Genomic DNA, 23383 nt, shown 5'->3' with positions numbered 1-23383 from the left:
TAGCTCAGCCATTCTTCTTCGTATCCAACGGTCTTTTTCGGCGTTCGGCTCTGCTATCCGAAATTCAGCGATAATCACTGGCAGAATCGTCAACTGTATCGATGTCGACACTATCCTATGCTGTTTATTGTGTAGCAAACCTGCCTGCTTGGTGGCAATGCTAAAGGCATATGCATGCAGCTTGGGGAGTCTAGCACTCGGACGACCTTTACTGCTTCCAACAATACGCCAGTTTGGTAGGCACTCGCACTAGCGGTATGGAATTGGGGCTGCAATCATCAGCTGAGCTGGGTGGGAGTTCACTTGCTGGCTGCCAGGTGCAATTTGCTGCGGCCACACGGACCAGTTGGGGAAGCTATACCAAAGCTGATCAATGCGTTTATACCTTTAAAAGGGCAATTGGGTTGGGAAGGGCTATTCAATGGTTTGTAGCGAGGCTTTTTATCAAGAGATCAGCTAGGGCTCAGTCAATTATCGTTTCCCCTATCTGTGTCCTCGACAGTCACCAAATCAAGTGACTGAATCCAGGCGCCAAGAGAGCCCGCTACAGCTTACGGATCATGGAGTAAGTCCTAGCCTCTGAAAGTGCACAGATGCAGTATTAAAAACTCCCCTGTCGCAACTGTCATTCCCTTTTCTCTTTTCTCAGTATTAAATATACACAATGGTGATGCCAGATCAAAGTGGATCACTGTTAGATATGATCAGGTATGCTGCTGTGCGTGGTGGGCAAATGTCCAATGCGATGGGTCTATATGGATATAACATATACACTATCAAAGCGAAAACAAAACATTGGTTGTGCTTTTCTCAGCTTTTATATACAACAAATATCGAAATAGCTCAACATGGTGATTTGATGGACATTTCTATTAGGATAATGCATAAAGACATTGCGGTTTGTAAAGAGCACGATACAATTAAAGCTCGAAATGAGACAGGCATAAAATTTAGTACTGTAAATGTTATACCGATTATATGAGCATTGTTGCACTAGCAGATTAGAGTTTGTTAAAATAAAATGGCGATATACATTACTTGAAGCTTGGGTATCAGAAAGGGAAAAAATAAAAGTGAAAACCAAAGTTGGGGTATATGTAGTGTAAAGAGGATATCCCCACTGGTGGTCATAATGGCAATGTATCGGTGGTAGGCGACCCATCATGATCAGCCGATGGCACATGCTAGTTGGTGATGCGGCTTCTGTCCGTCTCCACTGATAATTGTGCCAGCGTTCATGACGATACTCTGCTGGTCGGGGGGGGGGCATAGCAGTTGCACACCTACCTTGAGAGCAGATTACAAGCTGGCTGGTCTCAAAGTCGAAACCGAATTATAACATGGGATATACTAGCTGACCCTGGAAAACGACACTCATATCTATGCTGTGTGAGCAAGCCATGTTCGACCTAGCTTTCTGAACCGCTATAGCCAGTTGCCTCTTCATTTGAGTAATACCACATTATTTTCGTTGCTTTTAAAAGGATCGACCTATCTGCCTCGCTATATCCTATCATGTATAATTAATCTGGGTCTGATCTGGATCTGAGATGCTTACGCAACCCTGCTGGCGAACTGGTACATATAGCGCACTCCTGGTTGGGAGACATCATGTAAAAGCCTTGGTTTCTTTGCTGGCACCAATCATACAATGACACCACCTTGCTATACCCCAACCTATCACATACTTGCGGGTATGGATTCATCACTATCCTTTGCGCAGAACGCTCCGCCTGACATTCTCAGTCTTATTTTCGACCGCATCGAGTATGGCGAGAGATTAAGAACCGAGTGGGAAAAGCTGGACCACAAAAGGATGGCTGGCGGTACCAAATCGCTTCTTTCAGTAGCGCAGACCTGCCGCTCATGGAGAGCTGTTGCACTATCTTACTTTTACGAAAACGCTAGTATACTTCTCGAGCCTGTGCTGGATTCGCCTGATGGTGGCCCTAAACAAAATTACCCGGAGCTCTCGATGGCAGCCGCTGCCGGACACAGCGAACTTGTCCATTCAGCACACATCTTCCTGTCACTTGATCGTATTGTTGACGGCACCTCCACCACCCTGCTAAATACTGGTGTTCTAGCCACGGCGACATTCCCAAACGTGGCTGAGCTCAAGCTTAACTTTTACAGCAGCAGTGCCATTCTCCGAGGCAACCAATCGGCAGGAGTCAGTTCTTTCATTGAGCGTATCCGCCAGCTATTTCCCAGCGCATAGGACAGCTCCGTTCATTGTTTGCTCAGGGCTGTGGACTGGTCAGAAGGACATGTACAAGGACCTAATGGGTATTATCGCTCCAGCGCCGAGAACATTTATATTCCGCGGGTTTGAGAATGAAGGTGCCAGTCTGCAAGGCGGTTTCAGCACTGGGATTCAGCGTATGCATCTTGAAATGGGCCATTCCTCCGACTGTCTGATTGCTTATTCAAACAGAGAAACTATCGAAGCGCTGGTGGTGGCCTCCCCGCCCCCCCCATTCGACCCCCCCCCCCCTTCTCCGCATATCCATTGAACGTCAGCGAGGATATAACTGTCGGGGATCTATCAGAGGACCTGGCTTCGTTGTTCCGTAGCACGTATCCGAAACTCGCCAGTCTATCCATCGAAACAGGAAATGAAATAGATGGCTGTCTTCGCATGCCTGCTGTCAACCCGTTTCCATCGCTGACCAGCCTTTCCCTTCTCACACTCTGATATTAACATCAGTGGCTTTGTTGACAATGGTGGTAGAAACCTAACATCGTTTACGATGTTTCTCACTGAGCCCATTTTCAGGGCGCTTCGTGGCCGCGTGTTTCCTAACCTCACCTGTGTTCGTATTCAGAGCGCTGTCCTCTTTTCTTGGATCTAGTGCAAAAAGCGAGGCAATGGAGGCTGCATACTTGCCGTTTTTCATTGCACCTAATGCCGAGCACATCGAATTCCTTTACGACTCGCTCAGCTTCGGCCAGTCTCTGCCGTCTATCATCCCGCTAAACCACTCAAACTCATCGACTTTGCCATCTAATCATCAGAAAGATCATGCCCACCCTCGGTATACTCCAGCAGATCCTGACCCATTTCCCGGGGCTCAATTAGGAATTGGCATCGACGGAGTCAGGATCTGACGTAGGATACCGAACCAAATCTCTCGGATGACAAGGTTAGCAGGCTGCTGACGGAGCTCCCAGTCTTCAGCACTCGTCTGAGACGGATTGATTTGGATAAACGGTGGATCTGTCCAATTCGCAGCTGGCCGTCGCTATTTCGAAGCTGCCTTCCCTCAGGGTGGTCGCTGTAGGGAATGTCAGTGTGATGAGGAAACAGTTTAAGGAAGAGATCGGTAAATGGGTATACGACGAGTATCGCGATAGCCTGAGCCGGCCGCTGTTCTGTTTCAATGGCCATTAACAGGTGCGGCTTGGTTTCTGTTTGCAATATATTTGCTGTAACTTTCTGTGCCTTCACACCTGTTACCTTTTACTAATTACGAGGGTAGACGTGTGGATGTTGAAGAATTGGGGCAAGTTAGCCTTCAAACGTGGAGGAGAAGAAATGGAAAGAGATGTAGAAAATGTAACTAAAGCTAAGAGTTACTAGACTTAATCTGCTAGTCAGCATGGTTTGACTCGTTGATAAAAGCATCACGGCGAACAGATCATCTGAATGTGTCGGATGATTGCTAGTGTAATGGTGGTCTTGGACATCTCCAGTCTTGATGCCTGCTTAGCGTAGCGCATCTGCACTGGTTCACCGCTGGCAGCAGAATCGCCTGCAGCTGTAGTGCACTCCGCGGCTCTTCGTTGCGGGTGGTGTCAGAAGCATCGGCAATGACCGTAGAATGACGGAGCCGTCAGGAATATGGCCGGAATCATGGAATGACTGGAAAATGAGTCTGGAGCTTAGAACCGCTGCAAGATCGCGGTTCAAGAGCGAGGTGTGGAAGTTGAGTGATCCGTTTATTGGATTGCTGGCCTACAAAATGGAAGAGCTAAGACGAATGGCGCTTAATACATGGTCCGGTTCGATTATATCAGTCCTTTACATATATACTGCACCGTAAGATCTGAATCCATCGCCAAAAGAAAATACTGATTTACGAGTTCGGAGAGTGAGTTGCGCACACTCGTTGAGGCTCAAAAGACTGAATCTTTCAGTTAATAAAAACGTTCTAATGACGTTGCAGTTCAGTCTATAAAATCTTAGATTACAGAGATGCTATCACAAATCCACTGCACGTCGCAATGCAGTGTATCGGTATGACCATCGTACATAAAGATTGTGTGCACCTCGTTCAAAATGCTCGCAAGTTATGACAGGGTTAATAATTTCAATTTGAAAGGTATTTCTAATTCATCTACTCCTCGTCAGCACCGGCAGCAGTATCCACCAGCTCGTACTTGCCCAGGACATCATCCCAGGTAGTATCACCGGACACCAGGTCCTTAACCAGCACAATGATCTCATCGATCCGAGCCACGGATCTGCTTGGTCGTGTCACGCTCACGCAGCGTCACGGTCTGGTCCTGGGCAGTCTGGAAGTCGACGGTGATGGCAAACGGCGTGCCCAGCTCATCGTTACGGGCATACCGGCGGCCAATAGACGCCGAAGCAGCATCGTCGACACGGGCCGGGACACCGTTGGAGCGCAGGCGACGCGCAATGTCGCGCAGCGGCTTCTCGAAGCTGGCGTGGTTCGACAGAGGCAGGATCAGGCACTTGAAGGGCGCCACAGCCGGCTTGAAGCTCAGCACGGCGCGCTGCTCGTCGTCAGCGCGCACGCTGAACGAGTGCTCGATCAGCGAGTACAGAATGCGGCCGATACCAAAGGACGGCTCGATGACGTTCGGGGTGTACTCGCGCACGTGCTCGGTGAAGGTCTTCTTGGAAATCTCCACCATGTCCTTGGTGATCGCGTGCTCGCCGTCAGCGATGGTGCCGCTGAGCGTGATCTTGGCCAGGCCGTCGGCCAGCAGCTGCTCGTTGATCTTGGCCAGCTCGGCCTCGGGCAGGGTCTCGAGGTAGGTCTGCACGGGCTTGGCAGCCTTCTTCAGGGTCGGGCCGAACACCTTCTTGTTGGTCTCGCACACAAGCTTATCGTAGACGAGCGGCTCGGGCAGAGTCTCGCGCACGCACATCTTCTCCTTGGTCTTGTTGGCGTGCACAGTGAGGTCGTAGGCGGAGCGGTCGGCGCATCCGACGCACTCGATCCAGCCGTACGACGTCTTGATCTCGGCGTCCCAGCAGTCGCAGGCATAGTGGGCCATCTCGTTCTGCAGGTGCTGGCGGAACCGCAGCAGGTCGTGGTTGATGCCGATGGCCATCAGGAACAGGTAGATGCGGCCAACAAAGTAGCCGAGGGTCTTGTTGTCGATGATGCCCTGGGCGACCGCCTCGCCGATGGTGATGGTGATCGGCTCGGTCTTGCCCTCCAGCTGCACGGTGCCCGGCAGCAGACGCACCTTGATGTCCTTGACCTCGTCGAAGCGCGGGTGGATCTTGTCCTGCGGGTCGACAAAGTGCTCGATCTCAGCCATGGTGAACTCGCGCACACGCAGGAGGCCCGAGCGCGGCGAGATCTCGTTACGGAACGAACGGCCGACCATGGCCGACGCAAACGGCATCTTCTGGTTGTTGAACTCGAGCAGACGCGAGAAGTTCAGGAACTGGCCCTGCGCGGTCTCGGGCCGCAGGTAGCCCTTGAGCTGGCCGGTCGGGCCAATGCTGCTCTCGAACATCAGGTTGAACTCCACCGGCGCCGTCACCTCGTTGCCTGTGGTCGGGTTGCGGATATCGAAGCGCTTGATCAGCTCGCCCAGGCCCTGCCCGTCGTAGTTGTCGATCTGCGCCAGGATGCTGCGCAGCTCCTCGGCCACAGCGTCGTCCAGCTTGGTTGCTACCACGGGGCCGCCCTTCTTCTTGTTCTTCTTGGCCTTCTTGTCGTCGGCAGGCTTGGCCGCCTCGGCGACCTGCTCGCCAGCCGCCTTGCGCGCCAGCGCATCTCCCTCGAGACGCGCCTCCAGGACAGCCTCAACAAGGTGGTCAGCACGGAAGATCTCGCCGTTCTTGGTGTCTTTGCACATCCAGTCAGCGAACTTCTCGACGTGGCCAGAGGTCTTCAGCACCTCGGCCGGGGTCATGATCGAGCAGTCGACCTCGAGCATGTCCTCCTCAATAACGAAATGCTGGCGCCACATGCTGATCAGGTTCTGCTGCAGGGCAGTGCCAGTCGGTCCAAAGTCGTACAGACCAGCCACGCCGCCGTAAATGCCAAAGGACGGCGCGTAGAAGAAGCGCTTGAGCAGCAGAGACTCGAGCGTCGGGCGGTCGATCGCAAGCTTGTTATCCGACATGGGTACTGGTTTGAATAAGCCTGCTGTTTTCGTTGAACCAAGCCGTTGTGCGTATACAGAAAAGGTGGGTGGTCGAATTAGTCGTTTGCTGTGCCTTGCCAGAGATGCAAGTATGGTCATTGCTCTGAAGTTGGCCAGGGATTGCTACAGAACGGGAGAAAGAGAGATAGAGACTTACTGTAAGAGTTGGGGTGAGGAACTGTGGAATAAATATTAGTCGCAATTAGCCTTCGCAGAGTATCGAAAGTAGAGGAAGCGAGAGAAAAAAGCGGGTACAAAAGATCGGGGAAGCCAGCAGAAGGAAGCTCGGTCTGGAAAGGAAAAATTTTATACTGCGAGTGTCGTTTCGCAAAAAGTTGAGTCACGATTTGGCTGGCCGTATATGACAAACGGTCTGCTCCTGGCTACATATCGCATTTCGTTGTGTGCATAGTTTTATGTGTGGCTCTGCCTGCTAAATGGAGCCAGGCTGTTGCCGGGTATATATTGGCAAGATGTCGATGATCTGCTGTGGTGTCGTTAGAAAAAGAAGGAAAAGAAGGGGTGCTGGAGCGAGCAGGACCTGGCTCCAAGCAGGATCCAGGAGGGAAACCAACAACAGCGGGGATATTTGCTGTTGCTGCTATCCAACAGAAGGAAACAAAGGAGAGCCAGCCGCCACAAAAGAGGGGCTTGGGAATGACGCGGCTGTGGGGGAGGAATGGTGGTAGAGGCATCTCTTCATCAAGCTCCTCAAATAGAAGCTAACCGCCGGCTACCCTTAGAACATGTTCTGCGAAATGACCTGCTGCACAGTCTCGGGGATAGCCGGGGTGATTGGCACGCCGCCCTTGCGCTGCATCTCGCTGGTATACGCCTGCTCCAGCTGGTGGTTCTCCCAGACGTGCTCGACACCGCGCTTCCACCCAACATGCTTCTCTGAGTGCTCGCGGTCCTCACCGACACCGCAGCGGCCGCCCTCGGCAACCCAGTCCTCGGTGCGCTTGAGCCCCAGCTTGTTCCACACCGAGTCCAGGGCGCCCAGCAGGCGCGCGCGCATCATGTCCGAGTGGCCCGGGCTGGGCGTGATCCGCAGGCGCTCCTCGCCAACAGGCACAGTCGGGTAGTTGATGCTCTGCACGTAGATGTTGTGCTCGCTCAGCAGCATGTCGGACGCGCGCTTGGCGTTCTCGGCATCGCCCACCAGGACAGGCACAATGTGCGACGGGTTGGGCACCACGGGGATGCCGGCCGTGGCCAGGTCGCCCTTGAGCTGGCGCGTGTGCGTCTGCTGCAGGTAGCGCTCGCGCTGCGACTGCATCAGGTACTGGATGCTGGCCACGGCACCGGCGTTGATGGGCGGCGGCAGCGACGTGGTGAAGATGAAGCCAGGGGCGTACGAGCGGATCATGTCCACCAGCGACGACGACGCGGCGATGTAGCCGCCGACGATGCCAAAGGCCTTGCCCAGCGTGCCGGTGACAATGTCCACCTGGTCCATGACCGAGCCGGGGATGCGCTGGCCCATCGGGGCCACGCGGCTCGCCTCGTAGTCGTAGTGCTCGGCCACACCCGCGCCATGCGCGCCGTACATGCCCACCGCATGAACCTCGTCGAGGAAGGTGATGGCGCCGTACTTCTTGGCCAGGGCCACAATCTCGGGAATGCGCCCGACGGTGCCCGACATCGAGTACACGCTCTCGAACGCAATCATCTTGGGCTGCGAGCGCGGGTACTGCTGCAGCAGCGCCTCCAGGTGCTCCAGGTTGTTGTGGTCAAACACGTGCTTCTTGGCCTTCGAGTGCCGGATGCCCTGGATCATCGATGCGTGGTTCATCTTGTCCGAGAAGATCACGCAGTCGGGCAGCGCGCTGCACAGCGTCGAGATTGTCGCATCGTTCGCCACAAAGCACGACGAGAACACCAGCGCCGCCTCCTTGCGGTGCAGCGTCGCCAGCTCCGACTCGAGCCGCAGGTGCAGAGCAGAGTTGCCCGCGATGTTGCGCGTGCCGCCGGCTCCCGCGCCGTATGTCTCGATCGCCTGCTTCATTGCGTCGGTGACGACCGGGTTCTTGCTCTGTCCCAGGTAGTCGTTGCTGCACCACACGGTCACGATGTTCTTGGCGTTGGCCGTGTGCGCCTGCGGGTAGCGCGCCGCCAGCCGGTTGATGTTGTTGAAGTAGCGGTAGCTCTTGTCTGAGTGCTTCTTGGCCAGCTTGTCCTGGTACAGGCCCTCGTAGTCGAACGCCGCCTCCTTGGTCTGGTGTGTGGCTGGGGTCTCGGATGCTACTCAGACATATGCCATATTGTAATCAGAAAATCATGCTGCATTATCGTGAGAACAGAGGCAGAGATGGGGCATGCATGCGAATCGCCTTTGCGTAATCACAAGGAAAAAAAAGACACCGCGCAGGCAAGCTGGGCTGAGATCCACAGCGCGGCGATGATAAAATCATTTTGATCTTATCTCAAGAGCAGGCTGCAAAAACAAAAGCCCAGATCCTTCATGCTGCTGTGGTTTCATAGCTTCCGCCAGTGGCCCCTGGAGGCCACAACACAACCACTCTTTCCCGCTTCCCACAGTGGCACTGGGAAAATGGCAGGAAACTGCTCTCTCCGCCACTCTCCGCCTCCATTTAGTAATACTACACTTACCGGACGCAGTCGCAGCCTCGTCCTTGGCCTTGCACTTGAAGAACGGGCAGCCCTCAGGGTGCGCGCTCGCCGCCGACGCCTTGGGCACGGCCGCATCGTTGACGCGCAGCGACGGGCCCATCACGGGGCACTCGGAAACCTTGGCGAGAAGCGCCGACTGGCCCGTCTGCCCAGGGCACACGCTGCAGCGTGCCTGCTGCGAGGCCGAGGTCGTCACGGAACGGGCCCCAGAGACGCCGGCCAGGCTCTTCAGCCCGGACACGCCGGCACGTGCGAGATAAGGACACGCCTTGTTCAGCATAGACATTGCCTTGGTAGGATCCATCGAGAGAAAGGTCAGCTAGAAGAGTCTGGTAGTGGTAGCGAGGCTGTGAATTGCTGGTGAATCAAAATTAAGAAGTTTGTGAGGGAAAGAGAGAAAGAGAGAGAGGCCAGGATATGCGCGGTAACTGTTCATCTTTAAAGCCCGGGCTTTTTTTTTATCTTTCCCTCCCCAACGCCGCTGGGACTTGCCTCCTCTTGGCCCCGCACTCTCCGGATCGCCGGCCGTTTGCTGAATTGACACATGCCCAATCGGAGCAGTCGGCCTTCATGTCTGCCCTGGTGGTCCGCACTTCGGCACATGCCTTCTGCAGAGACCGCCTGCCTCGCAACCACACCCAGCTGCACACCGCTTGCGGATCAGTCCCGTCAATATATGTAAGAACACTGCTCACAAAAGAGTCAATCTATGACGCATTGCGCAGCTTCGCCAGCCGCTCCGTCAGCTCCGAGTCCTCGGGCAGCGCCTGCGGGGTCACCATGTTGCCCAGCTCCTGCTTGAGCTCCAAGCCCGCCTCATCCGCAACCTGCTGCATCAGCCCGTCCACCTCATCCTGCGGCGTAGTCAGCGTCGTCGCTCCGCCCATCGCCCCCTCCATATACCCGGTCTGCACATCGAGGTCCTCGAACTGCGACTCGAACTTGTCCATGACCATCGAGATTTTCTCGAGATTCATTGACTCCATTGCCCGGTCCATGCCGCGCACCACGTTGGCCATCGAGCCCGTCACTTGCCGCATCATCACCGCCGTCTGCACCCGGCTCGCCACGGCGTCGATGCGCGACGACAGCTTGATCAGATTTAGGCTCTCGTTCTTCTTGCGGATCGCGTTCGACGCGTAGATACGCGCGCTTTCGTTGTCGCCCTTCTGGATAGCCTACTTGAACATACCCTGTTAGCTCCCTCCCATGCGTCGTAGAGCAAACAGTGACCAAAACGAATGCCCAAAACCTCCTCCGTCTCGGATACCTGCCTTCTTCAGCTTTAGCCGCTCCTTCTGCTCCTCCTTCTCGCACCGCTTCGACTGTCGTGCTAGCGACTTGGCTGTAAACTACAGGGTCCCGCTCACCTCCATTAGTCTTTCCCTGTCCTCCTTTGTCGCCGCATCGCCAGCTGCTGGGCGCATTTCTGCGAGACTTACTTTGAGCTGGAACAGGCTGTCTACAAAGCAGAGGGTGTGGGTTATTTTAGTCAAGCTGCTCCTTTCCTGCTGCCGCCTTATGCTGGCTGCCAAACGCAATACGCACTCTCCATTGTGTGTCCTAATTTATAAAATCGTAGAGTTACAGAAAGAAAAGAGGGACGGGGGAGAGAAGCCCAGTGGAATTTCAGGCCAAGACCACACGTCGCCCAAGCGGGCTTTGTGCCTGGCCACCGGAATACGTGTGACCAAGGCGAGGTTTATGTGCCAAGAACGTGGCGGAACACGCAGCCCAGAAAATATATCCTCCGACATTTATTGGGAAATCTAGAGCTTAGCCATCACCGCCGGGAACCCAGACACGGTGACGCCGGGAGCAGGCTCCACGCCGACATACGTGACCCTCAGATCGTCGACGACGATTGCGAAGCGAGCCAGGCGGATCGGGCCCATGCGGCGCGCGGTGCCGTCATTAACCAGGCCAAGCTTGCTGCCGAGCTCGCCGTTCGCATCGCTGAGCATCAGGATGTCATCCTTGACGTTGTACGACTTGCCCCATGCGTGCATAACAAATTGGTCGTTCGACGCAACACACGCAACGATCTCCACGCCCTTGGCCTTCAGGTCCTGCACACCCGCGACATAGCCGGGCATGTGCTCCTCCGAGCACGTCGGCGTGAAGGCGCCTGGGACAGCAAACAGCACGACCTTCTTGCCCTTGAACGCCTCGTGCGTCTTGAGCTGCTGGGGCAGACCGCAGGCGTCCGGGTTGGCCGGATCATACGGAAGGTAGGTGAGAATCGCGTCCGGGAAAACGTCGCCGACCTTGATAACCATCTTGGCGGAAAAGTGTGTGGGCTTTTTTATTTTTGCAAGTGAAGAAGAGATTGAAGGGCCTTTCGAGATATCGCAGGGCTGCGTCTTGTGCTCTTTGTTGGCCTCATCGGAGTTGGGCGGTTGCGCCGTAGCGTCCGGTGCGGCGAATTTTTGCCACAGAAAGGCTCCGCTGTGGTCTCCGCAGCTGATTCGCCTACCAGGCGCTCCCCAACCATCATGGCTGAGGCTGTGGCCTGTTTGAACTGTGCCTGCCAGGACTCCAAAACCATGTATAGATGATGCCTTCTCTTTTGCCTTTCCATGCACTGCAGACAGTGGGCACATTGCAGTAAAAGCAAAAGGCACGAATGAAAGCAGGTATATACTTGGTAAGCACGAGTAGCTGAATACCTACTAACCTTACATTCTGGGCTCAAGCGATTGGGAATCAAGTGTGCTTTACCACACATCCACATCAGTGCCTAGCAGATTATGCATCCGGTTGCTGCTGCTGCGTCGCTACTTCTACATGCTGCCTGTATATTATCAATACAAGACATGTCAAGCCGCAAAGCCATCTGCCCTAGCCTGACTGACCACAGAGCAGCATGTAGAAGACGCTGAGAACTCGACACATTCCAAACGCCCAGCATGATTCCTAAACACAGGGGACTCTAGCAGTCCCGGCATATGCCTCTCAATATCATAGCGCTCTCCCTCGTCCCGGGCAACAACGTGCTTCATCATTGGCAGCAATATCGCCAGAACCAGTATGCGCTCTGCAACATACAGGCTGTCGTTAAGCTGAAACCACGCCAGCGCAAGTGTCTGGAACCGACACCTTTGCAGGATCGTGTGCCGTCGAGAGAGATACTTGACACCCGATTTGCCCACTCGCCGACGCGGTTGCCGCCGGGAATCCTCGATCCCGCACCTCAGCTTGACCTAGCTGTGGCAGCGACCCAATGACGCTAATTAGCCCATCCTGTGTGAACTTCATGTTGGGCAGGTCCAGCGACTGCACGCTATCCAGCACCTTGGAGTTATCGAGTAGGGTCAAAATATGGCTACAGCCTTCGGGCAGGTGCATCGGTGACTGAAGAGAGCGGAACCCGGGTGCCAGGCTCGATAGCAGGTTTAGGACCTGCAGGGACTCCTTCTCGAACTTGCCGTGTCTACTGTTGACTGGTCCGATGTTGATGTGGTAGAGATTCGGGAAATACCAGGGGTTCATAGCGATACGAAGCACAAAGTCATCGCGGAGCTCGCTAAACAGCGGCGCCGACAAGTGCTGTATCTTCGGGCTATTGCCACGCAGCAAAATGTCGCATTTGTACGGGTACTTGTCGTCGCACTCCAAGTACTTGAGCTCAGGGAACAGGACCACATCTGGCGCACTGAAGCCATCGGGCAGCTCAACCAGTGCCCAGGGCACTTTTTTGAACACAAGCCTTTTGAAGATGCGGGTACTTGAGAGGCAGCTTGATGTCGTCCTGGATAAGGTTGATGCACTGCTCCCGCTCCAATATGCTGAGACACAGCGATTCGAGCGTGCTGACACACAAGCGCGCAATCTGAACGTGTGCTCCTTCGGCGCTCGCGTCAGAGAAAGTCAAGGGATGTCAGTCCTTTTGAGTTGATTGCCTTGGGCATATACGGAGAGGTAGCGTATACGTTTTTGTTGACATAGTATACCCCCTTGGCGCTCTTGGTAATCAGCTCGAATATGCGGTCAATGTTTGGCTCGGAAATAGTCGCTGAATCGGCATCCAACCGAAAGACAATGTCGCTAGCTGCAGGGAGCATGGTCCGAAAGAGCCCGCAGAACTCGGATATGTTCTGGGCCACTTCTGCCTGCAAGCCCTCGGACACCGATATTTTGTCGGCACAGCCGGTAAAAATAACCCTCCTGATTTCTGGAAGCACCTTGCCCGCCAGAGGACCTGATTCCAAAAGTGGCACCAGCAGCCCACTGGCAATTTCTGCTAGCGGCACAGTAACATGCAGGGTCCTTTACCATCTGCTCTGCGCCAGAGTTGACTGCAGCCTCCAGGCTCGGAAAGTCGTTGTACTCGTCAGTGTTTCCGAAAATGTACATTTTGCTGCCGAGCTTGTCGCTGTCGCGCGAGACCTGCAAAAATACCTCTTGGTAAAGCAGAGGCCACGCAACGGCTCGCCAGTTCTGACACACTGACAGGAAAGAAAAGAACCCCTGGTCAATACCCAAGCCATCTGGGTAAGTGTTCAGGCGCTGCCTCGATGTCCTTTTCATATCTGAGGCAAAAAAGATTATTTGCTCGATAATACGCGGGGGAAGAACTGGGAAATTGAGTAAAACGACGGCATGCTGGCAAATGGCTGACTAGATTGTGAAAGCTGCGACAAAAGTTTGGAATAGGCAGGAGCAGTGAATGATGCGCGAAACCTTGTCCTTTTGTAATCGGTTAGCATCGGCTATGTCTGCTACAATGAGGTTGGCGCACAGCTTCCTTGTCCTGAGCCTGACCTACATATTCGGAAGAAGGATGACGCACATACAGACTTTACCAACAATGCAAGTGATTGCCATTGCTTAGATTCTTCGCTGTGTGAACAATAGGGTTATATCCCACATGATATAGTGCTAATTGGACGCGGGTACATTGAGATTAGGATCAAAGAACAGGAGAACAGGCCTGCAGCAGTTTGCCTCCACGATATGTCCTGTGTAGTCTAGTTGCATTGATGAAACATTGGCATGTGTAGATTTGTTATGGATGGATACACAGATATGTCGGCAAGAACAGCATCTCCATTGCCGACTATCCCGCACTTGCGATGCGAGATCAGCCAGCCAGTAAGTATTGATCACGCTGATAAGGCAGCAGAAAGGCAGCAGGAACCACGGCTGCAAGCCAATAAGTAACTGGTCGAACGAGTTAACTAATAATGCTATTATTATCTGCAGCATAGATTGAGGTTTGCTTGGCGCTGGTATTTCTGCTCCAGTTGGCCATTGGCAGTCACAACAGAATTGGCAGCAGCTGTTGTATTGAAGTATTCGGAGATGTTGACCTCGAAACGACAACGCACTTTGAAGCCACCATGCCAAACCAGCTGCATATAAGCCTGTACCCAGGACCACCCAGTCCCGCCTTTTATTCTCAGCCTTCACAGAAGTATTATCAAACTTTATGGATAATAAGATGGGGATCAAAAATGGCTATCAAGGAGGAATCCTGTCAGCCTCACCATCATCCAAAGCATAATTCTGAGATACTACATCCATGGCGGCATCTCCAGACCTACATAGCAGGTGGAAAGCACTCGCTTAGTTTCATAGGTATGCCACAGGTAGACGTCCTGAAGCAGGAAGACAGGTGGCTTATTTTAACACATTCGCGATATTCGATACTAAAATGGCATTTGTGAGCGTAATATAGTGTAAAGGGCAAATGCGATCAAACATTGTAGGTGGGCAGGGGCGTTTGCGTGGCTGTAGTCCAAGAACATATTCTAACAAATGGCGATGGGTATTGCAGCCACTCTATTCCGAGAGCAACCAAAATAAACCCAGGCTGCATTTGCCCGCTCGTTCGCTATCATTTGTATGTTCCTCCTACCACCCCCAGAATCCTACTATACAGCATCTTTGCATGCAAATTCTTATCCCTCTACTACTACTAGCCACACTGTGGACAGCATTCGCTAAGCGCGTTGTCCACAACTGGGACATCACCTATGTGACAACAAGTCGTGGCCTCGACCAGAAGCCCAAGCGCGGTATAGCAGTCAATGGGACGCTCCCGCTGCCGATAGTTCGTGCGTCCAAAGGCGATACGCTAGTTCTGCATGTCCACAACTCGCTCAGTGTGCCTACCTCTCTGCATGCCCACGGTATATTCCAGAACAATACCAACTACTATGATGGTACTGGCATGGTTCACTGAATGCTCTATCGCGCCGGGGACCGACTTTACCTACGAAATCCCGCTCAACCAGGCAGGAACATACTGGATTCACGGACATACGGCCGAACAAAACTTTGATGGTTTGAGCACGCCGCTTATCATTGACGACCCAGATGAACCGTATAGGTACGATGGCGAGTATCTGTTTGCTTTCGAAGACTGGTCTACAGCGACAATCAGAGAAATAAGGCCACTGATGGACATTCCCAGATCTCAAGGAATTCAGAAGCATGCTGCAACCGCTGACGCTAGTGAATGGGATTAGTTCCAATTACACGCCGCCGATTCACTTTCTCACCCGGAAAGACATACAGGATCAGACTGGTAGCAATGCAGAACTTGCCCACGGTGGAATTCTCCATCAACCAGCATACGCTGGAGGTTATCGAGGTTCGACTGGTGCGTTGATCCAAGCGCAGACCCATGCAGGCTGTCAGAGGTCAATCCTGGACAGCGCGTCTCAATGTTGGTTAGAGCCAAGCAGTCCCTGGCCAGCAACTACGCTTACCATATCAGTGTGACAAACTATTTCTCGCCGATTCCCCCAGGGTTCGTTCAACCACTTGTACAACGGAACAGTGGTCTATGCAGATGGACGCGGAGCTAGGCGCCGGTTGAATCCATCCTGTCTGAGCCGTTCGACGAGGTATCTCTTGGAGTCTCTGGACGAGTCACCGCAGCTTATTCCTGACCGCTCTCTGTTCATTAACTCGACAGTTGGTCATTCGCTGCAAAGTATCTACAAGGATACATTCAATAATGTGGAATTTATGGAGCCACTTGTGCCAACAATGTTCAGTGCGCTGACACTTGGTCACAGGATCATTGAACCCGTTCATGTATGGTCCCACAAACAAATGCACACATACTGAAAACACCTCGAGGTCGTTGAGCTGCTGCTGTATCACACAGGAAACATTCCCCACCCTTTGCACCTTCACGGCCACAGCTTTCAGGTGATTGCCCGCGGACTCGTCAACGACACCACAGGAGAATATCACCGCGAGGTCAAGCCAGGGCAGTCGCCGGTTACCAGAGATACGATATTTCTCATCCACGGAGAGTACGCACTTGTCCGATTCCGTGCAGATAATCCTGGGGCTTGGATGTTCCACTGCCATGTTGTTTTCCATGCTATTAGGGGCATGATGATGGTGTTTGTCGAGGCGCCGGATGTTATGCAGCAGAGGAATCAAGGTCCCGGAGTCAGTTGTCAGCCAGTGCAGACAGCAAGGTATCAAAACCACAGGAAATGTGGTCGGTAGCATGGGGTACAATATTGCCGGCGCCCCACATAGCCCGGATCTCTTGTTTTCATAATGTCCTTTAATGCATACTCTTCAGTAAGCATGGGCAAATATTCATATTCAGTTTTGTGGTAGTAAATACATATGAAGCAGCTACTTGCCATTGTTGCCGCTACCAGCAAACCCATCGTTGGCACCACTCCCATCCTCACACTCAGATTCCTTGTTATGCCTTCGATTCCTCGCTATCTGCAAGTTCCTCTTCCCCCTCTCCACGGTACCACCCTCGCCCTGCGATAGTGCCTCGCCCTCCTCATCTCTCTCTCCAAAGAATGGCTGTTCTCTCTCCTGGCTGCTACTCTCCTGCCCCTCACTGCCTCTACCGGTGTCAGCTCCTCCCCATCAATAATATTCTGGGTATCTACTTCGGCAAGCCCTGCCTGAATCTCACGCTTCTAGCTCGACCTTTCCTGTACTTGCCCAGTGTCAGCTGCCCCTCAACGCCAAGCTCCGTTACCAATGCCTTCAGGTAATGCACCTGCTATGCTACCCGAAAAGGGTGCGCTGGTGGCTGCCGAGCCCCAGCATACTCACCGGACCTGGCTATAAACACAGGTAGCCAGACAAGACATCATATGCTCCACACCCTACAGTCGTCCGTTTTTTCTTCCACTCAATATACGGTATACTCGTATTCTCGAGTAATGCCCCGTCCAGCAGATGGGCTGTTGTGCTCTGCAGCTGGGCCAAGACGGGTCTGGTCCCACCTGGGGCGAAGGTTTAATTTTCCACGTTGTCCGTATCTACGGATTACGAGGAAATAAAATCAGTTCAATCATCAACACGTCGCGCTGGCTTTTCTGGCAGCCCCTTGCTGTGGTTTCACGCTTTGCTTCAATTTATCCCGTACTCTTACCACAAGCTATAAATTCACACCACACAGCAAATGTCGGATGTAAGCAACTCACCGCCGGCATGACAACGCGCTGGACGACGAGCTTGATGACCTGTTTGGTGGAGCAGCGCCAACAAATGACAGCGAGCTCTTGGACAAGGTCGAGGAAGCTGAGGAGGAGGCGCCTGCCGAGGAGCTGTCAGCCGAAGCCTCGGCGCTACAGAAAATGCCAAAATTTAAGCGTGCAGTGGTACGAAGCAGCCCTACCACTGAGGCCCACCCGGAGGAGGCCGAGAGTCCGAGCCAGCCAGAGCCAGAGAGCGCGCTAATGGACGACGACGAAGAAAGCAGGCCGTCAGAACCCATTAACCCTAAGCAGGCTGAAATCGACGAGCTGAACCGGCGGATCGACGCGGCACTAAAGTCTGGCCGAGCGCGCAAGCGCAGAAAGGCTGACGAGGACGATGTCGCAATCGACGAGTCGATCGCCAACCTGCGCAAGCGGATGCGGGACGCGGCGTACCGCGACATTGACGATAATAAAGACGGGCTGCCGGCAATCCACAAGATGGGGATGCTGACCGACGTCACTGACGAACTGCGCAAGACGCACCTGTACGAGGCGTTTTTGGAAAACAACATCGTGGACTCGCTGCGGTTGTGGCTCGAGCCCTTGGACGACGGCAGTCTGCCGGCACTCGATATCCAGAACGCACTGCTGGATATCCTCGGAAAGCTGCCAATTCGGCGCGACCATCTGCGCGAGTCGGGCATTGGAAAGATCATCATGTTTATGAGCAAGTGCCCGCGCATTCCTGAGCGCAACCGCCGCGTGTGCGAGCAGTTCGTGCAGCGCTGGTCGCGTATGGTGATGAAGCTCAGCTCCAACTTCCGTGACCGCAAGATCCGCGAGACCAAGGTCAACCTGGATCGCCGCCACTTTGCTGGAAGGCCAATGCAAGGCAACGAGGAAACTAGGCGTGCGCCTGGCGGCATCCAGGTGCAGAGCGGCTCAGGGGAAGGATGGTGAGCGGGCCACCGCGCGCATCCCGCAGCGTGTAGCCGCGAACTACAACGTCATGCCGGTGTCGTCGGTCAACGCTTCAATGGAGCAGATGCGTGGCGCCGGCCGTGATGTAGACAAGTACAAGCGCCTGAAGCAAACCATGTACAAGGGCGGGCGTAGGCAGTGAGCCGGTATTCTACGAGCCGGAGTTTACAGGTCTGCAATACTTCGATTTCTCCGTCGACCTATGACAGGGATACATAAGCTTACGAGTTGAACATAAAAAGACAAGGTTAAAAACACAATTTAATACAGGGGAACATGGAAAAGCGACTTTCATTGCGGCGTGGCAGGAAGCAGTTTGGCGAGGTCAAATGTCGATTTGACCAGCCCGGAGTCGGCGCACGAGTTGCGGATGTACATTTCGCGCTGGTGGCTGCTGCCACACACCACCTCGTACAGGCTCTCCTCGACGCTCAAGCCCAGACTGGTGCCCATGGTAATCCTTGCGTGCTGCAGAAAGTCCTCCGAATATGGCCGGCGCACTGACTTTGTGACGCGCAGCATGGTGCCCAGCCCCTCGTGTGTCTCGAGCAGCGGCATGCCAACCAGCTCGCCGCAAGTCTGCTCCTCCATGCCTTCGATCTCGTCCAGCGAGTAGTTGACAGGGAATCCATGCACTGACATTGATTCGTCCTCGAGGGTGCATGCTGACATCCGGCTCGGCGACATTTCGCCGACCTGGCCGCGGTCCAAGAACGTGTCCTGGCTAGAGATAGCCGTGACATCTGACCCACGCGACGCCCGGCATCCTGGCTGCGAATCCTGGCCAACCAGCGCAGCAAGACGCCCAAGCTCCTCAGATATCTCTGTCCGGGACACAATCATACTGAGTGACCTCGCAGTGCCGTGTGCCTGGCGTATACCACACCTGGCATTCTCGCTCACCACGCGCGTCACATCGATGCGCGACGGCCGACGTGGACGTGGACCCAGCGCCAACGCAGACTCGAAATGCACCAGCGACGAGTGCGGGTCCATGTTCTCCGGGCTATTAAACTGCGGCCAATCGGGAGCATGGGGCTTCGTGCGTGTGTACAACCTTGTCGACGAATACAGCGTGTGCGGGCTGTCGCGGTACTCGCCCTGCCCTGGATCCAATGGCACCAGCGGAGCTGACCAGCTCACGCAGATCTGGCCATCCCGAGTCTTCACGCAATGGCGACCGCGCCACTAGCTTTGGCCGCTGAATGCCCCGCGGCTTGACAAAATTGGCTGGCGGATCACTCTTGCACGATGCGCTGCCTGGGTGAAAGTCGGCTGCAGGCTTGGCTGCAAATATTGTCTTGAATCGGGACATAATGCGGCTTGGTCGGTTCCTGCCATCCACCCGTGCCGGCTCGTGGGCGGGCAGGGATGGCCTCAGCAGAGCGGGAGGTGCCGAGTGCTGCGCCTTTCGCGATGTTGGTGGGTAGAACACTGGGTTCTTGGGAATGTCCATAAAGTCGGACATTGGGTAGTATTTCAAGGTGGGATCCGGGCTGGCTCGCCGAACCCTTGCTACGCAACCAGCGCATGGTATTATATATACGGCGTAGAAAATAGAGCAGTACCAGGAATAAAGGATATGCGTTCCCGTGTTGTATGTAGAAACCAGAAAGGCGACAGAGGAGATGGGGAGTGTCGTGCTCAAATGCGAAAAGTGAGGGAGGGAGAGGAGTTTCTGGATGGAGTTGAGCGAAGCAAGCTCGGTAGCGGACGCGGCGCCTGGCGGGGTACAAATATGTTCAAGGGAGCGCATGCTCCAGACACATTTGGGGAGGAGTGTGCACCGATTTGGAACTGCATATTTATTTTTACTTGGCACACATTGCACAGGACGCTCGGACGTCCCTCCCCGTGCCTTCCTCCACCTCCCGCTCTTTGTTAATTGGGAGGAGGACATGTCAATGCCAACCGACACCCAAACAGGAACCCACCACCTCTTATTCTTTGAACCATTAATGGGGCTATCATATCGGCTGCTAAATGTGGACTGGGGGGCGACCGAGGAAGAATGGCGTGGCCACCGATAATGCTGCTTCAGTACTATTTCATCAACCCGATTGCTCCCAGAATGATAATTGGCGCACCCCACCCGCTGTCCCTCCTCCCTCCTGCCCAGATGGAGCCGACATACACAGCTGCAGCAAGCAAGGACAGCAAAAGCAATTAGCGTGCGCGCCCCGTATTCCCTCAATTTCGCGCAACCATGGTGCTTGTATGAGCGAGAAGGAGCATGCGTTGTCTTGCAACCAGAACCAAAAATGAGCTGCATATGAGATACAATGCCGTTCGACTGCAGAGCATGATCATCTGCTCGGCATTCCTCTCAATTCCAGCGCAATACTTCCTGCTTGTGCTCTGCTTGGTTGGTCGGCATCCAATATTAGCAGCATTCAGCTGTGGTCCCAGCCCCTCTCCCAGGCAAACCCCAAGGTCGGGAGGATATATCGGATGACATGTTGTTCCATGAAAAGGGGGCTGCGATGCATGCTTGTAGAGCGAGTGGAGCAAGTGGGCACACGGGCATTGAGATGCGGAATAGGTCTTTTCAATATTTGCTCAGCACAAAGTGGCATGGGCTGGCCCTCTCCTCCTCCGTGCCCGCGTGTGCTAGTGGCTTGTTATTTCCACGATCCAATATGGCAGATGTTGTCAGTTCCTGTTGAACACACAATATGCCTCTGGTATTTTGCATTCTGCGTAGAATATTTTTCTTCAATTGCAAAGGAAATCGAAAACAAACGATTATAAATGTAAACAAAAACCTAGCAGCCTGTGAATGGGGATGGGAAAGTCAACAGCAGATAGTAGTGGCGAATGGCTACACCGGAATAGCTGGATTGCCGCTGGCCGACTATGTGCTACATTATCACACGACACTCCCTGTCTCTTGTTGCAGATGGTGCTGCTGCTCGACATACAAACGCAGATATTCCTCCCAGATGTTCTTCTCCTGCTCTTTGGACAGCAGCTCCAGGTGCAGCCGTCCAAACCGCCATATATGACACTGCGAATTTGTGTTCCGCTCCGGGTAATACATCGACGCCTGGCCATACTACTGCTGCTACATCATCGACGTGGTTGCCACGCACCCACAAGACACGCAGCATGCGACCAAAAATACGAATTCGCAGGATCTGGTTGGGTGCTGCAGGGAACATACGGTCACTGATTGACGAGCGCATCAGCAGACAGCACACGAGCCCGACAGCAACTAGTGCCATCATCCAGGCAAAGTTCACGTTATACGGTTTTGTATCGTACCGCTTGTAACCACTTGACAGATAGTGGTTGACAATACCTGTGAATGTCAGGCCGCCGCCAACCGACGCAATCGACCAGGCAGTCAGGAACACGCCGTGGCAGCTGCTTGTGTTGCTGGAGCCATACATATCGGACAGGAACGCAGGGACCATGCCGAACCCGCCGCCGTAGCAGAGAGTGGCTATCCATATTAGTATTAGGAACGGCCAGAAGTGGCCGCTGGTAATTGTCATTGGGATGCACGCGAGCACGACAATTTGCACGATGAGCAGGATGAGAAACGTAGTCTTGCGGCCGATCATATCTGACATGAAGCCAACCAAGACACGGCCGCTCATGTTGAATGCGCCCTCAATCGACACGGCTACATGCGATTCCAGAGGTGGAGCATGCGGTACTTTTCCTTCGCGTCCAAACAGGCGGTTGATTAGCGCTGGCAGGTTCGATAGCACAACTAAGCAGAAGACGATGTTGGCCAGGAATGCCACATACAGGAGCCAGAAATCGCGCGATTTTAGGGCCTCGCCCAAGGATATATGGATAGTCGGACGCTCGGTGGCAAGCGTGGTGGCATAGTATGACTGCTGAGTCTCAGACACGGTCACCGATGATTTAGCAGGAGCACTATCCCTGGCTGTCCGATCTAATGCAGCCCGGACCTCGCTGCTAGTGTCAACAACAGGAACGCCTTCAATATTGCGGCCAGGCGGCGGTGGGCAGATGAACTGGATGCAGACAAACATGGCTGAAATGTTGATCGCGCCAAGGATTATGAAGGCAGACGAAAGACTGTACGAGCCGATGAGCCACTTGTTGATGTAGCTGAAGGCCAGAGCCCCACCGCCAAACCCCATCACGGCGCCTCCAGCCGCTGCACCACGCGCCCTCGGCCACCACTTGCTGGAAGCGTCGATGGTCGATACATATCCGATTCCGAGTCCGATGCCAGCAATAAAGCCGTAGCCAAAGTATAGCAATGCAAACCTCTTCACATGGATGGCCAGGGCGGCCATGAGGTGCCCGGCGAAAAACATCACCATGCCAATATAGCCCGACTCCAGTGGATGGCTCGATTCGATCCAGGGCCCGAATATCGCACCTGTGACGCCCAATACGCCGAGCGCAATGTAGAACGTCGTCTCAGCACGGCCTTTGTCTGGGTCATTCGACAAAGCCTTGTTAATGGGGCTGTTGAAAACTGACCAGGCATATACGGACCCGTAGCAGAACAGAATAAGAAAGCCGGCAGGAATGGCCATCCAGGGCTGGCACCGCAGAAGCCCGAAAAACACCCACCGGTTGCGCTCGATCTGGGCCGGGTTTGGTTTGTATTCGGTGTAGCTGTAGTAGTCCATGAGTTTGCTATATATGCGCCTTGTCTTCCGGCAGCTTGCACTTTAGCGGTAGTCGGCTGGAAGCTGGGCTACCCTGTGCAGTAGCATCGCTGCTACTCGGATGAGGCATCTGAAGCGTGAGGATATGATAACAAAAGCTGGTTTGTGTTTGCCCTGCTCCTTCCAGAGAACGGAACGGTTCTGGCAGTGTGTCAAAAATCAAGTATAATATTCAAGCTGCTGGTGAACAGTGACCTCGGGGCACTGCCTGGTATAGGTGTAGGCAGGCAAGGCCGTGTTGGCAAAAAGAGCAAAAAAGAGCAAGGGGCAAAATGGATAAACTAGTTCGAGCAGAAAGCTGGAAAGGGATCTAGCTGCTATTTGATACCCCAG

At 53.9% G+C, this 23383-nt stretch overlaps 10 protein-coding genes across 10 annotated transcripts; 3 read left to right on the top strand and 7 right to left on the bottom strand.

The window, feature by feature from the left end:
• Positions 1-1964: 1964 nt before the first annotated feature.
• On the top strand, positions 1965-2308 carry DL89DRAFT_263657 (uncharacterized protein). Its single transcript, XM_040885925.1, has one exon. The coding sequence runs from the start codon at positions 1976-1978 to the stop codon at positions 2219-2221; it is 246 nt and encodes an 81-aa protein (XP_040746827.1). The 5' UTR covers positions 1965-1975; the 3' UTR covers positions 2222-2308.
• Positions 2309-4292: 1984 nt separating this feature from the next.
• On the bottom strand, positions 4293-6596 carry DL89DRAFT_263656 (glycyl-tRNA synthetase). Its single transcript, XM_040885924.1, has 2 exons — positions 4501-6596; positions 4293-4445 (listed from the first exon to the last, which is right to left on the bottom strand). The coding sequence occupies exons 1-2, from the start codon at positions 6334-6336 to the stop codon at positions 4341-4343; spliced, it is 1941 nt and encodes a 646-aa protein (XP_040746826.1). The 5' UTR covers positions 6337-6596; the 3' UTR covers positions 4293-4340.
• A 500-nt stretch (positions 6597-7096) lies between these two features.
• On the bottom strand, positions 7097-9277 carry DL89DRAFT_289366 (tetrapyrrole biosynthesis, 5-aminolevulinic acid synthase; the record flags this gene model as incomplete). The annotated part of the gene is made up of 2 exons (XM_040889948.1): positions 7097-8601; positions 8971-9277. The coding sequence occupies 2 exons, from the start codon at positions 9275-9277 to the stop codon at positions 7097-7099; spliced, it is 1812 nt and encodes a 603-aa protein (XP_040746825.1).
• Positions 9278-9698: 421 nt separating this feature from the next.
• On the bottom strand, positions 9699-10546 carry DL89DRAFT_273512 (vacuolar assembly protein DID2; the record flags this gene model as incomplete). The annotated part of the gene is made up of 4 exons (XM_040889072.1): positions 9699-10169; positions 10266-10343; positions 10434-10453; positions 10540-10546. 4 exons carry the CDS (start codon positions 10544-10546, stop codon positions 9699-9701), a joined length of 576 nt encoding a protein of 191 aa, XP_040746824.1.
• Positions 10547-10760: 214 nt separating this feature from the next.
• Positions 10761-11270, bottom strand: DL89DRAFT_220176 (Redoxin; the record flags this gene model as incomplete). Its single annotated transcript, XM_040884435.1, has 1 exon — positions 10761-11270. The coding sequence occupies one exon, from the start codon at positions 11268-11270 to the stop codon at positions 10761-10763; it is 510 nt and encodes a 169-aa protein (XP_040746823.1).
• A 540-nt stretch (positions 11271-11810) lies between these two features.
• On the bottom strand, positions 11811-13347 carry DL89DRAFT_253567 (uncharacterized protein; the record flags this gene model as incomplete). The annotated part of the gene is given in 4 exon segments (XM_040885193.1): positions 11811-12053; positions 12091-12742; positions 12907-13192; positions 13212-13347. 4 exon segments carry the CDS (start codon positions 13345-13347, stop codon positions 11811-11813), a joined length of 1317 nt encoding a protein of 438 aa, XP_040746822.1.
• Positions 13348-14862: 1515 nt separating this feature from the next.
• On the top strand, positions 14863-16577 carry DL89DRAFT_263654 (Cupredoxin). The gene is given in 8 exon segments (XM_040885923.1): positions 14863-15169; positions 15231-15361; positions 15514-15598; positions 15639-15764; positions 15807-15826; positions 15846-16038; positions 16084-16374; positions 16397-16577. 8 exon segments carry the CDS (start codon positions 14885-14887, stop codon positions 16517-16519), a joined length of 1254 nt encoding a protein of 417 aa, XP_040746821.1. The 5' UTR covers positions 14863-14884; the 3' UTR covers positions 16520-16577.
• A 739-nt stretch (positions 16578-17316) lies between these two features.
• DL89DRAFT_263653 (uncharacterized protein) lies at positions 17317-18661 on the top strand. Its single transcript, XM_040885922.1, has 3 exons — positions 17317-17401; positions 17445-18321; positions 18350-18661. The coding sequence occupies exons 1-3, from the start codon at positions 17393-17395 to the stop codon at positions 18532-18534; spliced, it is 1071 nt and encodes a 356-aa protein (XP_040746820.1). The 5' UTR covers positions 17317-17392; the 3' UTR covers positions 18535-18661.
• DL89DRAFT_263652 (uncharacterized protein) lies at positions 18591-20073 on the bottom strand. The gene is made up of 7 exons (XM_040885921.1): positions 19917-20073; positions 19826-19888; positions 19738-19768; positions 19615-19692; positions 19563-19593; positions 19528-19541; positions 18591-19493 (listed from the first exon to the last, which is right to left on the bottom strand). The coding sequence occupies exons 1-7, from the start codon at positions 19922-19924 to the stop codon at positions 18684-18686; spliced, it is 1035 nt and encodes a 344-aa protein (XP_040746819.1). The 5' UTR covers positions 19925-20073; the 3' UTR covers positions 18591-18683.
• A 1042-nt stretch (positions 20074-21115) lies between these two features.
• On the bottom strand, positions 21116-23342 carry DL89DRAFT_263651 (MFS general substrate transporter). Its single transcript, XM_040885920.1, has 6 exons — positions 23053-23342; positions 22949-23030; positions 21783-22921; positions 21481-21761; positions 21431-21456; positions 21116-21399 (listed from the first exon to the last, which is right to left on the bottom strand). Exons 1-6 carry the CDS (start codon positions 23118-23120, stop codon positions 21262-21264), a joined length of 1734 nt encoding a protein of 577 aa, XP_040746818.1. The 5' UTR covers positions 23121-23342; the 3' UTR covers positions 21116-21261.
• Between the last annotated feature and the right edge of the window lie 41 nt (positions 23343-23383).

This window comes from Linderina pennispora, assembly GCF_002104995.1.
Source record: "Linderina pennispora strain ATCC 12442 chromosome Unknown DL89scaffold_1, whole genome shotgun sequence".
Taxonomy (NCBI): Eukaryota; Fungi; Kickxellomycota; class Kickxellomycetes; order Kickxellales; family Kickxellaceae; genus Linderina; species Linderina pennispora.
This window is presented reverse-complemented; position numbering and strand designations above follow the sequence as displayed.